A 17,972-nucleotide genomic window follows, 5' to 3' on the forward strand; every position below is an offset into this window, starting at 1 on the left:
TGGCCAACCATCCTCCAGGAGAAGATACTGGTGAGCGGAGAGACCAACCATCCTTCCAGGAGAGATTACTAGGGTGAGCGGGGAGGCCAACCATCCTCAGGAGAAATACTGGGTGAGCGGGGAGGCCAAAAGACATCGGCAAGAGATACGATGGAGTGAGCAGGGAAGAACCAACCATCCTCCAGGAGAGATACTGGGGTGAGGCATGGAGTGCCCAACCATCTCCAGGAGAGATACTGGGTGAGGCGGGAGGCCAACCATCACTCCAGTGAGAGATACTGGGTGAGCGGGAGGCCAACCATCCTCAGGAGAGAATTACTGGCGTGAGCAGGGAGACCAACCATTCCTGCACAGGAGAGATACTGGTGAGAGAGGAAGGCCAACCATCCTCCAGGAGAAGATACTGGGTGAGGCGGGGAGGTCAACCATCCTCCAGGAGAGATACTCGAATGAGCCAGGAGAGCCCATGGGGCAACATCTGCCAGGAGAGGATTACTGGGGGCGGGGAGAAAGCCAAACATCTGCCAGGAGAGACATACTAGGCGTGAGCGGAGGAGGCAAACATCTGCCAGGAGAGATACTGCGGTGAGCAGGAGAACCTAAACCATCCTCCAGGAAGATATTGGCGTGAGGCATGGAGGCCAACCATCCCTCCAGGAGAGGATCCTGGAGTGAGCGGCGAGGCCAACCATCCTCCAGAGAGAGAGATACACTGGGTAGCAAGGGAGACACCAACCATCCTCCAGGAGAATAATGGTTGAGCCAGAGGAAGACCAACCTTCCCAGTATGAGATAACGCCAAGAGTAGTACAAAGCTTCATCAAGGCAAAGGGTCTATGAGCAAATTTGAAGAATCTCACAATAACACTTTTTTTGCGTACTACTAGATTCCAAATGTGTTATTTCATAGTGTTGATGTCTTCACTATACTATTCTAACAATGAGTAAGAAAAGGATAAAAACAAAAGAAAACAAGCTGCGAACTGAGGTAGTGTTAGTCCAACTTTTTGACTGGTAAAACTGTACCGTCACGATAGGGGTTTCAAGATTTGAGTCACAGTCCGGTACTGTCATTCGTCCATGGAGACGTTCAGTGCGAGTTCTCAGTGCGGTGGAGAATGCTGGTTACAGTGCAATGGAAGAAAGAGAGGGGTGCGTCATGGGTAGGTGTGCAGTAAGAGCTGGGAGAGGTGCATTAAACGAGGAGCCGAGAAGAGATGAGTGCGAAACAGAACGAAGCGAGAGTTGTTCAGACAAACTGTTTGAGAAAGGATTCACTGTGAGGAAAGTGGCACGTTATAATAGAGTGAGATGAAACTCGATGGATAACCATTTCTATGTCTCCTGTTTGCAGCTAATAAGGAAGTTAGACACGCAGATTCACGAAGCCAACTCTAAAAACACAACACTGACAATACATTATTGGTTGTAAACATTTTGACAAATAATCGACTAGATTAAATTAGGTTTAATCTGTAAAGTGAGCAGGCAGCGATGACCCCTATTTTATTTGAAATAATTAGGATGATTGTCTATTGTATATATTGATCATTTAAAAAGGTAAAGCTATTTACCAGTTCCTTTCTGTTGGGCCTATAAGTCCTATATTGAGTGCAGGGTGGCCCTGGGACCTGGCTGTGACTGGGGAGGACACCAGACAGAGTCCAGGTAAAGTATTAGTTGGAGATCAGAGGTTAGTCCCTTCAAACTTAATCCAGTGGGATTAGCGAGGATAGAACGCTCACTCAAACGCTCTCTCTCTACCCTCCCTTTCACATCGCTCTCTCTCCTCTCTCTCCCTCCCTCCATCTCTCGCTCTCTCTCTCTCTCCACCTCCACCTCTCTCCACCTCCGCCTGCCGCCTCTCTCCACCTCCGCCTCTCTCCACTCCGCCTCTCTCCACCTTCCTCTCCCTCCCTTTCTACATCTCTCGCTCTCTCCACCTCCACCTCTCTCCACCTCCATCTCTCTCTCCACCTCCATCTCTCTCTCCACTCTCTCAACTCCGCCTCCACCTCTCTCCAACTCCACCTCTCTCCACCCTCTCTCTTCCACCTCTCTCACACCTCCCTCCACTCCATCCACCTCCATCTCCACCCTCTCTCTCTCTCCCTCCCTCCTCTCTCTCTCTCTCTCTCTCCCTCCTCTCTCTCTCCTCTCTCTCCCTCCTCTCTCTCCTCTCTCTCTCCCTCCACTCCATCTCTCTCTCCCCTCCCTCCATCTCTCTCTCCCCTCCATCTCTCTCTCCTCTCCCTCTCTCTCCCTCCTCTTCTCCCTCCCTCCTCTACTCTCTCTCTTCTCCCTCTCCTCCATCTCTCTTTCCCTCCCTCCATATCTCTCCTCTCCCTCCCATCCACCTCTCTCCCTCCCTCACCTCCCTCCAATCTCTCTCATGTTTGGGTGTATGTATCATAACAATCACATGCGGCTAGGATTCCATCCTTTCTCCACTGCGGACAGTAGGATTATAGACAAGTTGGGGAGAAGCTCTCCTTTAATCAGTGTGAATCCTGCTTGAAGCGCTGAGTGCGTTCGAGTGTCGAACTGTAAAGCTGATCTAGCCATCAAGTATAATAACCAAACTATAACCTAGAGCTACAACAGACCAGTCCAGATGACGTCAGCACTCAGTGCTATTATACCAGGTAATAACATGGCTATATACAGGGAGTACCAGGTAATAACATGGTTATACACAGGGAGTACCAGGTAATAACATGGCTATATACAGGAAGTACCAGAACCTAGTCAATATGCAGTGGTACCAGGTAGTAACATGGCTATATACAGGAAGTACCAGTACCTAGTCAATAAGCAGGGGTACCAGGTATTACCAGGTAATAACATGGCTATATACAGGAAGTACCAGTACCTAGTCAATATGCAGGGGTACCAGGTAGTAACATGGTTGTATACAAGGAGTACCACTACCTAGTCAATGTTCAGGGGTACATCTGGGTAGGAGTAAAAGTGACTAGGCAATCAGGATAGATAATAAACACAGTAGCGGCAGCGTATGTGCAGAGTATGAAAGACTGTCTATGTGTGAGTGTGTGTGTCATCAAAATGCATGRGTGTGAGCGTATGTAGTGTGTGTGTGTGTCACAGGAGGTTGGTGGCACCTTAATTGGGGAGGACGGGCTCGTGGTAATGGCTGGAGAGGAATTAGTGGAATGGTATCAAATACATATATTTTTTTTTAAACATGGTTTCCATGTATTTGACGCCATTCCATTTGCTTCGTTCCAGACATTATTATGAGCCGTCCTCCCCTCAGCAGCCCCCACTGGTGTGTGTTTGCATGTATGCGTGAGTTGGAATGTCAGTCTAGTGTGTGTGAGTGTGTGCATAGAGTCAGTAAAAAACAATTAAGATAATGATATAAATAATAAATGGGGATCAATGTATATAGTCTGGGTAGTCATTTGATTAACTGTTCAGCAGGCTTATGGTTTGGAGGTAGAAGCTGTTCAGGTGCCATTTGGACCCAGACTTGGCGCTCCGGTACCGCTTGCCATACGGTAGCAGAGAAAACAGTCTATGACTTGGGTGGCTGGAGTTTTTGACAATTTGTAGGGCCTTCCTCTGACACCGCCTGGTATAGAGGTCCTGGATGACAGGGAGTACGGCCCCAATGATGTAACTAGGCCGTATGAATTACCCTCTGTAGCGCATTGCGGTTGGATGCCAAGCCGTTACCATACCAGGCGGTGATGCAGCCAATCAAGATGCTCTCAATGGTGCAGCTAGCAGAACCTTTTGAGGATCTAAAGGACCCGTACCAAATCTTTTTAGCTGAATTTGTTTTTTCAACATTTATTCTATTACAGACTTAATGCATACTTTTAAAATATAGTATTTCTAGCTAAACATAAAAAAATGTAAATATATGGATAAACATTTTCCTTAAAGTATAGTTTCGAGATTACTAATGTTGCTGTCCACACTGAAATGAAAAAAAAATACATGTAATGTTGTCCTTGAAATGTTGCGATCCATTTATGTAAATGTCATTTTATTTTTTTAATTAATAAAATGACATTTACATAAATGGATCGCAACATTTCAAGGACAAAATTACATGTATTTTAAGTATTTTTTTCATACAGGGAGTACCAGGTACTGTATAAACAGAGTAGCAGCAGCGTATGTGCAGAGTATGAAAGACTGTCTATGTGTGAGTGTGTGTGTCATCAAAATGCATGTGTGTGAGCGTATGTAGTGTGTGTGTGTCACGGGAGGTTGGTGGCACCTTAATTGGGGAGGACGGGCTCGTGGTAATGGCTGGAGAGGAATTAGTGGAATGGTATCAAATACCTTTTTTATTTTTTTACATGGTTTCCATGTATTTGACGACATTCCATTTGTTTCGTTCCAGACATTATATATATATATACACACACATATACAGTTGAAGTCAGAAGTTTACATACACTTAGGTTGGAGTCATTAAAAGTCGTTTTCAACCACTCCACACATTTCTTGTTAACAAACTATAGTTTTGGCAAGTTGGTTAGAACATCTACATGGTGCATGACACAAGTAATTTTTCCAACAATTGTTTACAGACAGAATATTTTACTTATAATTCACTGTATCACAATTCCAGTGGGTCAGAAGTTTACATAGACTAAGTGGACTGTGCCTTTTAAACAGCTTGGAAAATTACAGAAAATTATGTCATGGCTTTAGAAGCTTCTGATAGGCTAATTGACATCATTTGAGTCAATTGGAGGTGTACCTGTGGATGTATTTCAAGGCCTACCTTCAAACTCAGTGCCTCTTTGCTTGACGTCATGGGAAAATCAAAAGAAATCAGCCAAGACCTCAGAAAACAAATTGTAGACCTCCATAAGTCTGGTTCATCCTTGAGAGCAATTTCTAAACACCTGAAGGTATCACATTCATCTGTACAAACAATAGTACGCAAGTATAAACACCATGGGACCACGCAGTCGTCATACCACTCAGGAAGAAGACACGTTCTGTCTCCGAGAGATGAACGTACTTTGGTGCGAAAAGTGTAAATAAATCCCAGAACAACAGCAAAGGACCTTGTGAAGATGCTGGAGGAAACAGGTACAAAAGTATCTATATCCACAGTAAAACGAGTCCTATATCGACATAACCTGAAAGGCCGCTCAGCAAGGAAGAAYTCACTGCTCCAAAACCGCTATAAAAAAGCCAGACAACGGTTTGCAACTGCACATGGGGACAAAGATCGTACATTTTGGAGAAATGTCTTCCGGTCTGATGAAACAAAAATAAAGCTGTTTGGCCATAATGACCATCATTATGTTTGGAGGAAAAAGGGGGAGGCTTGCAAACCGAAGAACATCATACTAACTGTGAAGCACGGGGGTGGCAGCATCATGTTGTGGGGGTGCTTTGTTGCAGGAGGGACTGGTGCACTTCACAAAATAGATGGCATCATGAGGTAGGAAAATTATGTGGATATAGTGAAGCAAAATCTCAAGACATCAGTCAGGAAGTTAAAGCTTGGTCACAAACGGGTCTTCCAAATGGACAATGACCCCAAGCATACTTCCAAAGTTGTGGCAAATTGGCTTCAGGACAACAAAGTCAAGGTACTGGAGTGGCCATCACAAAGCCCTGACCTTAATCCTATAGAAAATTGGTGGGCAGAAGTGAAAAAGTGTGTGAGCAAGGAGGCCTACAAACCTGACTCAGTTACACCAGCTATGTCAGGAGGAATGGGCCAACATTCACCCAACTTATTGTGGGAAGCTTGTGGAAGGCTACRCGAAACATTTGACCCAAGTTAAACAATTTAAAGGCAATGCTACCAAATACTAATTGAGAATGTAAACTTCTGACCCACTGGGAATGTGACTCATTACTTTGTTGAAGCACCTTTGGCAGCGATTACAGCCTCGAGTCTTCTTGGGTATGACGCTACAAGCTTGGCACACCTGTATTTGGGGGGTTTCTTCCATTCATCTCTACAGATCCTCTCAAGCTCCGTCAGGTTGGATGTGGAGTGTTGCTGCACAGCTATTTTCAGATCTCTCTCAAGAGATGTTTGATTGGGTTCAAGTCTGGGCTCTGGCTGGGCCACTCAAGAACATTTAGAGACTTGTCCCGAAGCCACTCCTGCGTGGTCTTGGCTGTGTGCTTAGGGATGTTGTCCTGTTGGAAGATGAACCATCGCCCCAGTCTGAGGTCCTGAGTGCTCTGTAGCAGGTTTTTATCAAGGATCTCTCTGTACTTTGCTCTGTTAATCTTTACCTCGATCCTGACTAGTCTCCCAGTCCCTGCCGCTGAAAAACATCCCCACAGTATGATGCTGCCACCACCATGCTTCACCGCAGGGATGGTGGCTGGTTCCTCCAGACGTGACGCTTGGCATTCAGGCCAAAGAGTTTAATTATGATTTAATCAGACCAGAGAATCTTTATTACAAACTTTATTATATTGAGTAAATTAGTTTTATTTCATCTTTCCACCATACAAAATAGTCTGGGAAAAAGCCAGTCGTTAGTTCTAAGATTCTGAAGTTGCTAGCCAAATCGGCAGTTTGTTCCTTCTAGCCATTCTATTTGCAATTGTTGCTATGCTAAGCAAATCCTTGGCATGCAGCAATAGCAGGCTAGCTACTTCTCATTTGCTAGCTAGCCAACTAAAGCTAACACACAATCATATCAAGCAGCTCAAATGACAGCAAACTATGTACACTTTTGTTTGTTTACCTTTGTTTCTATTGTCATTTATTTGGATATCTATTATAATGATCCTGATAAATGAATTTGCCTGGATCAGAGAAGCTGTCTGCCTCTTCACCTTCATATTTGCAAGGTGGAGATCACACAAAAAACTAAACATTTCCCACAGGTCAGAGAGGCAGACGGCAAAGTTTGGAGAAACCCCAAATGTTGCAAACCAAATGCTAGTCTAATAGCATGGGGAAATATTGTCTAGACACTTTTTACTATGGGAGATTAAGTTTATAAATTGACTGGCTGGGGATGTGGGACAGTGGAAGCGAATAATTAAATCTAACAGAACTGTTCACAGGTATTACCTGAAGAATGCAGGGACTGTGGCGCTATAACTCCCCGCTATCACCAAATCAGCACCCAAACAACCAGTTTTATAATTACTACTTAGGCTTGCAACATGAAATAACCCTGTCCCTGACTAGTATCCTATCAGCTCTTTGTGTGTGTGTGACCATGACAGTGTTGCTGACACGGACTCAGTGGCTACTGTGTACTGTACACTAGCTCACTGTCTAAGCCATGCTTTAAGAGGTGTGTATGGGCGGAGTAGGTTAGCTCAGAGTGAGAGTGGCTATTGTACGAGGTTAACAGTCAAGGATAGGACAGGCATTAACGCAGTAGAGTACAGAGACAGTTAGCTAGCTGTCTTACTTCAACAGCCCAACCATGCATACCAACACAAATAGGTCTACACACACCCAAGCCTACCCAACAAACAGCTATTCATCAGAACTATGGGGAGCACACACCCACAGTGTAATTTACTACCTACTATTGTTGGCATTCTGCTGTCKCACATTACTAACACTTTAGGGCTGCTGGGAACCACACAATAGACTCCACACAAATACGCACAATATTGCCCAATGAGTCAAATATTAGCAGATGGATCATCAAACAACAGTTTATTTTAAATATATATATAGCTAGAGAGGAAATGGGAAAATTGACCGTTTCCAATCAACGAATCACTCATAATGGTGTGATGCATACGTCTGACACATTCACCTGGCAGATGGTCACTGTCAAGAAAGGTAGCTAGCGTCACCAAATCAATAACAGGAAATGATCACTATCTATGGGACTAACCGACTGTACAGTATTTTAGGATTTGTTCGATAAAGAACATCGGAATATAGTTTTAGGGCTAGGCGATCGAGCATAGTTTTAACTTGTTTAGTTCCTTTGTCTCTTTTGGGCAGCACTAGAAAAACTCTTGTTTAGAATAAATACATGCAGGTGTGAAATACAAAATGTTAGCTACTTACCCAAAATATGATGTTAAATCCAAACAAGAAGTATTTGACACTGCAGCTCACTTCGGCTCCTTTAAAATGCTGCCGTTTTTGACTGCTAACGTTGCTCATCCTGTAAACGTCGAGGCTAGCTAGCTAGCTAACAATGTAGACGCCACTGGTTAGTTAGCTTGTTAGCTAACCTACAATCACGGCAATGACAAACTAACTACTACTTGTGTAACACACAAGCTAGCTATCTCCATAAAACAACTTGGGGGGAAAATCAGCTAACTAGCTAGCTAGCCAGCCAGCCAAATCACAAATACATCGCCGGCTAGCTAGTTAGCTGGAGTTAGCTTACTAGCTAACAACAGATCCAAAAGCACTTTGGATGTGTAAACTAAATATACATTCATCTGCGGTTCAACGTACAACGCTACTCTCCGTAACTAAACATATAGTTGAAAGCTAAATCCAAATAATTGTTGTTTTGTTGATGATATATAGTCGATTTCTCCCGTTCATAGCATTTGGTTGTTTTGCATTTGACCTTTCTTGTTGACAACAACCCTCGCTGTCATATGAACTGAGCTGAGGAAACCCATCTAGCTAAGTTTTTTTCTAGAGCGACCTGCAGTGGAATTATTCGTGAACAGCACTGCTGTACTTCTTTTTCCTGGTGCAGTACAAAGACCAAACATGACAATGGTGAATGATGAACACACCCTCTGAAAACGATTTAGCTATTTGTACAACATAAATAACGTTACATACGTACCAAGTAAGAGGCACTGGCAATTCTTGCATTTGTTATTTGACAGTTTAAAATGTACAACTACTACACTAAAACTAAAATTAAGCAATACTGAATAAGACAAAATGTGCAGCAATTAACAACTTTAAATGTATGGGGGGGGGGATTGTGCTGTGGCTGTGGGTCTATCAGTGATAGTCTGGCTAACACTTAACTCTCCAAATCCTCCTGACGTCAGAGTCTGGAAGGAATGGCTCTTTGACGTTGTCAGCACAATGCATCTATAATGAAGGGGGATGTGATTTTACGGCTTGGCTCTCTGTGTCTATTCTCACTCAAACACCCACAAGCACAGCCAAACACAGCCCCCGCTTCCATAACAACGGTTGGATTTTTTTTAAATCCCCCCCCAAATATGTATTTGATTTGAAACACCAAGGCTCAACCCATGAGGGAAAGAAAACATTTGAGAGAATCAATCAAACCCGTCGATCAATATCTGAGCGATGATTGCATTTAACAAATGGCCTCCATTCCAGACCAGTGTGTCACAGCTTTCCCAGTGCTGTGAGTCACTGTGGGTTGCTTCAGCCAGGCTACATCAGTGATTCCTGACCTGACCAGATCTGACCTGTGTTGTACTGCAACCTGGTGTTATGGTAGATTACTACAGGTGAAGATACTGGACATTAAAACTCCCCCTCTTTAGTCCTACAGATGGCAGTCTATGCATGTCTGTAAATCACTCAATTATGATAATTCCAATAATTCTCRTCCTTCATTTACATGTGTATAGCTGCCCAATATGTAGGCTACATCAAATCAGATTTCCATAAGTCAGTATCCCCAAAATGATGTGTAGCTACTGTCTGGCTATGTTCTCATGACAAAATGAGTTATTAAAATAGATACAGCAATACTCTAAGATTGCCTGAGGTTAACTTTGGACTCCCGGAGTGGCACAGTGGTCTAAGGCACTGCATCTCAGTGCTAGAGGCATCACTACAGACACCCTGGTTGGAATCCAGTCTTTATCACAACCGGCTGTGATTGGGAGTCCCATAGGGTGGTGCACAATTGTCCGGGTCATTGTAAATAAGAATTTGTTCTTAAAAATGTACTACATAGTTCTTGAAATGTGAATAAAATCAGTGGATGTTTAACTCTAGAATCAATATAGTTTGTCCTCACTAGCTGGCTGTGTGAATGACAGATTTCCCTCATGAATACATTCATCTTGTGAGATGGAGAGAACTGCGTCTCAAATGACACTCTCTATTCCCTATATAGTGCACTGCTTTTGACCAGAAACCTATGAGTCGTGGTCAAAAGTAGTGCACTATTTAGGGAATAGGGTTCCATTTAAGATGCAGAAAGAGTATCTCTTATAGACACCAGTGAGATGGCTGAAGGGGCTCAGAAAGCCCAGAGGTCTGCCTGACAGACTTGTGTTTGCTTGTTAGCTGCTATCTGTATTGATTTTCTCTTGGTGGCTGCTGGTGTGCTGCATTAAATGATTCTGAGTTAGTATGTCGTCATAGTCCTTTTCCCCTATCATATACTATAAAAGACTATGAGCATGGATAAGAACCATGGTAACTGTGTAGCATTATGGATCGTGACAGAACACCATGAATTTAGGTATTCCCAGATTAGCCTGTTCAAAATCTACATAGTCTTCTTCCTGTTGTAATATCCCAGATTAGCCTCTACGACATCTACATAGGCCCTTCCTACTGTTGTAATATCCCAGATTAGCCTCTACAACATCTACGTAGGCCCTTCCTACTGTTGTAATATCCCAGATTAGCCTCTACGACATCTACATAGGCCCTTCCTACTGTTGTAATATCCCAGATTAGCCTCTACAACATCTACATAGGCCCTTCCTACTGTTGTAATATCCCAGATTAGCCTCTACAACATCTACGTAGGCCCTTCCTACTGTTGTAATATCCCAGATTAGCCTCTACGACATCTTACGTAGGCCCTTCCTACTGTTGTAATATCCCAGATTAGCCTCTACGACATCTACGTAGGCCTTCCTACTGTTGTAATTCCCAGATTAGCCTCTACGACATATACGTAGGCCCTTCCTGTTGTAATGTAACTGAAGTGTTTAGGGAGCTGAAGTGGAAGAGACAGAGATACAGAGACCACATACAACATTGATATAATTAGTGTCAGCACTTTTATTTTGTTTTGTGTTCCGTTGTTTAAAATAACACAGAATTAAGGAGGGGTACATGAGACCTATTGTTGATACACAGACACACACACACAACATCATTGGTTGATAGTCATATTACCAAATCTGTGTCCCAAACTCAAGAAAATCTCCCCCTCTTGTTGTAATACATTCTGTTAAGAACTAATTGGGAACTAATTGGGACATAGCCAATCTGTGTTGATAGGCGGGGGAGACTCTCAGGGAGGGGGGGTTTACGCAAGGCTGAACAAACCCACAGTGGCTCCTGGGTTGATTGGCAGGGGGTTTTACTCAAGGCTGAAACAAACCCAAAGTGGCTCCTGTGTGGATTGGCAGGGGGAGACACTCAGGGGAGGGGGGGGGGGGACTCTCAGGGGAGGGGGTTTACTCAAGGCTGAAACAAACCCACAGTGGCTGCATCAGCAATGCCCCCATAGCTTTCTATTGTTTTGTTGACAAATTGTTGATTGCTTCCGTTCGTAGCATTTGGACATTTTTTGCATTTGACCTTTCCTGTTGTTCTGAATGTTCTGACAACAACCTTCGCTGTCACACGGAAAACCAAGTAGCTAAATGTGTTTACTCTGAATAGGATGCCATTTAAGACACATACATGCCAGTGAGAAGATTATTCCTGCTTACCCAAGGTGCCAAGTCACCATCATACCAGCTGTCCCTGTCAGTCAGAGATTCAACACATCAGGGTCATATTCATTAGGGCACACTGTAGCAAAATGCTGTGCAATGGAAAACAAAATCCTTATTGGACAAGCTCAGGTAGTCCCTTCCTGTTTCAGTCCTTTTTTCTTCCGTTTGGTGTCTAATGAATACAGCCCACATGTGACTAGTCAGTAATCTGCTGATGCAGCGGTCACATAGAGTCCTATGTGTTTAGGGGACAAGGATAGAACCACTCCTGTATTTCCTGTGGTTCTGTTCTGTTTGTGATCCGCTACGGGGCCGGAGGGAGAGATGTGGAATGACGTCGGTGGCCTTGGTGACCCCCCCCCCCCCGCCTTGAAATACAATGCCTCCAGAGGGTTGAAGTGCAACATTTACATTTACTGATAATTGTTTTTTAACTGTATAACATAAACAGGCTATTATATTGTGTTACTATGACAATTATGGAGAACGGTGTGGTTTCTTTGTGAATGACACCTGTTTCAGCCAATCAAAGTCAGTCCAATACTGTGTGCCAATAGGAATAATGGAATGAAACAAAGAAGTGCAAAATCAAGTGAAACTTGATCAAATACAAAAATCTAAAGCAAACTGAAATGTGCATTTAGAGTATTGTATGTGGAATACAGGGCCTTAAGAGCAAGAGTTTGGTCATTGAAACAAAAACCTACTCTTATCGTTCGATCCCAACCTAACATCTGACTGCAAACATTCTCTCAACCATCTCTTGTGGAATGCCTTTTGTTTTTATTCGTCTTTCCTATTGGCTACCTTGATCGTTGTGGTACACACAGATGTTTGTCCCTACAACATTAGTGACAACAAAACCTTGGTTTCCTATAGATCTCTCAGAATGTAGTATTTCTACATACTGTATTTGTTGTCCCCAGCCATTGTTAGTATGTTGTCGGTGCCCGGACAGTAGACATATCAGTTTTAGAAACCATAACATTGTGTCCCCTTGGTTAACATATACTGTAAACCTACACAAACTTCCTCTTTGTCTGTCTCTGTCTCTCTTCTACCTGCCAATCTGTACATTCATTTGAAACAAAGCAGTACATAAAACAACATACAGTAACTGTATATACAGTATATAGAGGGGATAGATGCATTATTGCACTGCGATAGGTAAAGACTGCATAAGACGTTTTGTTGTTTCCCTGATCACTAAAAGGATGTACTGTAGTGTACGTTTGTTGTTTCCCTGATCACTAAAAAGGATGTTCTGTAGTGTACGTTTGTTGTTTCCTTGTTCACTAAAAAGGATGTACTGTAGTGTACGTTTGTTGTTTCCCTGTTCACTAAAAAGGATGTACTATAGTGTACGTTTGTTGTTTCCCTGTTCACTAAAAAGGATGTTCTGTAGTGTACGTTTGTTTCCCTGATCACTAAAAAGGATATACTGTACTGTAGTGTATGTTTTTTTTGGCCATTTGTGATGCTATCAATACCACAATAACGCCAATGTTTCTTGATTCTTTGCATAGTAAGGTTATGGAATGGTAGAGAAACTACAATGTAACCAGAACCACATCTATAAAATGTCAATGTAAATATATGTCTCTGACTGTACCCATTCTATCTCTATGTACTCATTCAGAGGGAAGAGTATAGTCCCATCTTTTGTTTTCATAATCTACTAAATATCATGCCAACGTTCAAAGGGATTTCTTGATGAAAGCATAGTCCAGTAAGCTGTAATATTATATTACAAAACTCCTATACCTGCCTCCCTGTAGACACTACTACTACGGTACTGAAACTGACCCATCAATACTCTCTGTCTATATCCCAAATGACACCCTATTCCCTATATAGTGCACTACTTTTTGACTAGGTTCCATAATGCTCGGGTCAAAAGTAGTGCACTATATACTGTAGAGAATAGGGTGCCATTTTGAATTACAGTCTCTCTCTCCACAGTTTGACCTGTGTCAGACCTGCAAAACATCATGTCAACCTATGGTTTAACTGCATTCCTGTCTACTCCAATGTATACCCAGCAATATTAAAACATATACAGTATATATATATATATATATATATATATATATATATATATATATATATATATATATATATATATATATATATATATATATATGAAATAACTGCAAAGGGTCTCTATATAACATCACATTATCTCTGTTTTATGTGGGGGGGGGAAAGTGTATCACTCTTTTTAAAACATTTTATCTTTCCACATATTGTTTTTTGTTTTTTTTTCTTTCTCTTTGTTTTTTTTTTTTTGGGGGGGGGGGGGTGGTACAAATTTAGAAAAAACTATTATTTAGAGTAAACATAAGTAAGCTCCTGTAATAATTGTATTTTTCAATGGAACTTTTGTCGTAGTCAAATGCAAGTAAGCTAGTTTTACATTTCAGCAATTCCTGAATACAATACATTTCGTTTTTTTCAATGACAAGATCCAAATATAAAGTTGTAGACAAGTCGCTTTTGATTTTAGAATCCTCTTCAATTTCCTTTTTTTTGTGAAATAAATGTATAACGTATTTTTATAAGACGTAAGAATGAGAGGCAGAGGCAACAGTGAATTCCCTTCAATCTCCTCTCGGTAATCCCACTGTTGAGCTAGCTCTGAGCGTGATGGTCCTGGACTCTTCTATAGACAGCCAGACAAATCAGTGGGTTTTAGTGAACTTTACAATCACCAGACAGGTTGCTTCTATGTCCCAGCTGCGTTGTAAGGGCATCAGGTTATTTACTGTGTGGTCACCATTATTGTCCCTTACTCCTGGATGCTCCAAAGCAACAAACACACAAGATCAGTTCCTTTCAAAGTCCTTTCCATATCTCACCTGAGGCAAGCGCTGTGCCCTCCATCTTAGATGCTCCTATACGTCAATGAAATTAAGATTTACCCATAACCCACCAGTCCCTTTATCAATGTACTCTCTGGGTTTTCTTCTTCTCTTATTGGGTAAGCTCAATGGTCCTTTCTCCTGACCCTCTCTCCCCGGCTCCCCCTATAGGTCGGTGCCAAAACTACCCCTCTTCACCCTCAGGCTGCCGCCCCAGCCCCGGGGACTGGTGTTGTGGGTACGCTGCAGTCCTGGAGACCTCAGCCCAGAGTCCTCCGACTCCACCGAAGCATCCGAGTCAGTGAGGGACCTGGTGTTGTAGAGCCTTACTGGGGACCGGATCACCCCTGTAGGGGTAGGAGGTGGGCTGGCGAAGGGGGGGGACTGGCACCCCATGGCCCTGGACTGGTAGGGGCTGAAGGGGGGTTTGGAGCTGCTGTGGTGGTGCTGCTGGTCATAGCCCTGGTGGTGCTGGTGGGTGATGTTGTCACCTAGTGGGGAGATTGGGAGGTTGTGGCCGCTCAGAGCACCTGGGGACGGGCTGTTTTTACGTTTGGCGGCGTTGATGATGTTCTTGGCTAACAGGCGATGGTTTGCCTTGGAGTTGTTGGGGCTTGGGCTGACYATGGGAGACTGGCATCTGGAACCCCAGGGAGGGGACAGGGGTGACGGGGAGAGAGGAGAGGTGATGGTGCCTTGGTGAGAGGGTCTGGAAGAGGAAGAGTTGGAGATGGTGGTGGAGAAAGGCTTGGTTGTCTGGTTGATGTTAGGGGATTGACAGCGGGACCCCCAGGGAGATACAGGCGATATAGGTGAGGTGGTAGTGGATGGTTTAGGCCTGGATAAAGAGGCTGTGGAGAAGGGTTTGGTGGTCTGGTTGACCACCGTGGGTGACTTGCACCTCGTCTCCCAGGGTAGGGAGGCAGGGGAGATGGCTGTCGCCTGGTGGAGGGGCCTGGAAGTGGGGGGGCCCTCTGGGCTGCTGAACCGCCGGGTGAACTGGGGTGTCCTGGTGGGGGGGGTCTGGGTGGTGGGGGTGGTGGGGGTCGGGGTCGGAGGGGACTCCTTCCTCATCTGTGGAGAGAGATTAAAAGTACAGAGACATGAATGTAAGACACCGTGATAATGTTAATCTATGGTAAAGAGACATGAATGTGAGACACCATGATAATGTTAATCTAGGGTAAAGAGACATGAATGTGAGACACCATGATAATGTTAATCTATGGTAAAGAGACATGAATGTAAAACCACATGATAATGTTAATCTATGGTAAAGAGACATGAATGTGAGACCAGTGATAATGTTAATCTAGGGTAAAGAGACATGAATGTGAGACACCTGTGATGTTAATCTGGGTAAAGAGACATGAATGTAAGACAGTGATAATGTTAATCTAGGGTAAAGAGACATGAATGTAAGACACTGTGATAATGTTAATCTAGGGTAAAGAGACATGAATGTAAGACACTGTATAATGTTAATCTAGGGTAAAGAGACATGAATGTAAAGACACTGTTATAATGTTAATCTTAGGGTAAAGAGACATGAATGTAAGACACTGTGATAATGTTAATCTAGGGTAAAGAGACATTGAATGTAAGACACTGTGATAATGTTAATCTAGGGTAAAGAGACATGAATGTAAAACACTGTGATAATGTTAATCTAGGGTAAAGAGACATGAATGTAAGACACCATGATAATGTTAAATGAGGGAAGTTGTGTTTTTTGATTGACAGTGCTGTAAGAAGTGAAATCTGCAACAAAGACCAAACAAAACAGCACCGGTAGCACTTAGTGTATAGGCTACAGATTGGGGCGGCAGATGGCCTTGTGGTTAGAGCGTTGGACTAGTAACCCGGAAGGTTGCAAGATCGAATCCCCGAGCTGACAAGGTCAAAATCTGTCGTTCTCCCCCTGAACAAGGCAGTTAACCCACTGTTCCCCGGTAGGGCGCCATTGAAAATAAGAATTTGTTCTTAACTGACCTGCCTGGTTAAAAAAAGAATGACCTCTGGACGTTGTTGTATTTATTAATGATCCCCAGGGGGCCCAGCAACAGTAAAACAGTTAAATGGTGTTGTGCAGAGAAGCCTTTCACAAGAGTTCCTTGCACATACTGCAACATATGGTATACACACGTGGTGTATACAGTGATGTAAAAATACTTGAAAGTACTACTTAAATCATTTTTTGTGGTATCTGTACTTTACTTTGCTATTTATATTCTTGACAACTTTTACTTTTACTTCACTACATTCCTAAAGAAAATCATGTACTTTTTACTCCATACATTTTCCCTGACACCCAACAGTACTCGTTACATTTTGAATGGTTAGCCGGACAGCAAAATGGTCCAATTCACACACATCAAGATAACATCCCTGGTCATCCCTACTGCCTCTGATCTGACTCACTAAACAGAGAACATCCCTGGCCATCCCTACTGCCTCTGATCTGGCAGACTCACTAAACAGAGAACATCCCTGGTCATCCCTACTGACTCTGATCTGGAGGACTCACAAAACACAAATGCTCCGTTTGTAAATTATGTCTGAGTGTTGGAGCGTGCCCCTGGCTATCCGTGAATAAAAAAATCTAAATAAATTGTTCCATCTGGTTTACTTAATATAAGGAATTTTAAATTGTTTATACTTTTACTTTTGATGCTTAACTACATTTTAGCAGTATATTTAAAGTATATTTTAAAACCAAATACTTTTAGACTTTTACTCAAGTAGTATTTTACTGGGTGACTTTCACTTTTACTGGACTCATTTTCTATTAAGGATATCTTTACTTTTACTCAAGTATGACAATTGGGTACTTTTTCCACCACTGGGTGTATTTAAGGTAAAGATAGTGAACTGTCCATTTAAAACATTTGAATATATTGATCATGACCTAAAGAGGACTTTAGTTCTATTCATTCAGCTCACAAACGTGGCTACCTAACTGTTTTCAACAATGCTACATGGTTTCCTTGACAAGAAAACAACAAGTCGGGCTGAAAACAGACTGCATAGCAACCCGGACTATCAGCTCCAATCTGTGTGTGTGTGTGTGTGTGTGTGTGTGTGTGTGTGTGTGTGTGTGTGTGTGTGTGTGTGTGTGGGTGGTGGGTGTGTGTGTGTGTGTGTGTGTGTGTGTGTGTGTGTGTGTGTGTGAGAGCTCCCTTATTAACCAAACAGGACACCTGGTGTCCCTCTCACGTTACCGCAGTTTGGCCAAGCTGAGGTGACTAACCTTTATGGAGACCTGCTGTTCTCTAGGCTCCTAAAGAGCTTGGTAGGTCTGCTGTTCTCTAGACTCCTGAAGAGCGTGGCAGATATGCTGTTCTCTAGACTCCTGAAGAGTGTGGTACTGTAGGTCTGCTGTTCTCTAGACTCCCGAAGAGCCTGGTAGGTCTGCTGTTCTCTAGGCTCCTGAAGGGCCTGGTAGGTCTGCTGTTCTTTAGGCTCCTGAAGGGCCTGGTATGTCTGCTGTTCTCTAGACTCCTGAAGAGCTTGGTAGGTTTG

General features: G+C 43.1%; 1 protein-coding gene, 1 long non-coding RNA gene and 1 pseudogene across 2 annotated transcripts in view; all 3 read right to left on the reverse strand.

Annotated features, from left to right (window-relative positions):
- Positions 1–8,634, reverse strand: part of LOC112069510 (tetraspanin-17-like) — a 44,037-nt pseudogene extending 35,403 nt beyond the window's left edge.
- A 2,270-nt stretch (positions 8,635–10,904) lies between these two features.
- On the reverse strand, positions 10,905–13,681 carry LOC139024114 (uncharacterized). Its single transcript, XR_011475351.1, has 2 exons — positions 11,310–13,681; positions 10,905–11,158 (listed from the first exon to the last, which is right to left on the reverse strand). It is a non-coding gene; the product is annotated as an uncharacterized lncRNA (long non-coding RNA).
- A 193-nt stretch (positions 13,682–13,874) lies between these two features.
- LOC112069511 (synaptopodin-like) overlaps positions 13,875–17,972 on the reverse strand; it is a 45,236-nt gene continuing 41,138 nt past the window's right edge. Inside the window, 1 exon segment of the mRNA XM_070438570.1 lies at positions 13,875–15,524. Within this exon segment, the coding sequence (XP_070294671.1) occupies positions 14,616–15,524 (909 nt within the window). The 3' untranslated portion in view covers positions 13,875–14,615.

Source organism: Salvelinus sp. IW2-2015, unplaced genomic scaffold (assembly GCF_002910315.2).
Source record: "Salvelinus sp. IW2-2015 unplaced genomic scaffold, ASM291031v2 Un_scaffold1036, whole genome shotgun sequence".
NCBI lineage: Eukaryota > Metazoa > Chordata > Actinopteri > Salmoniformes > Salmonidae > Salvelinus > Salvelinus sp. IW2-2015.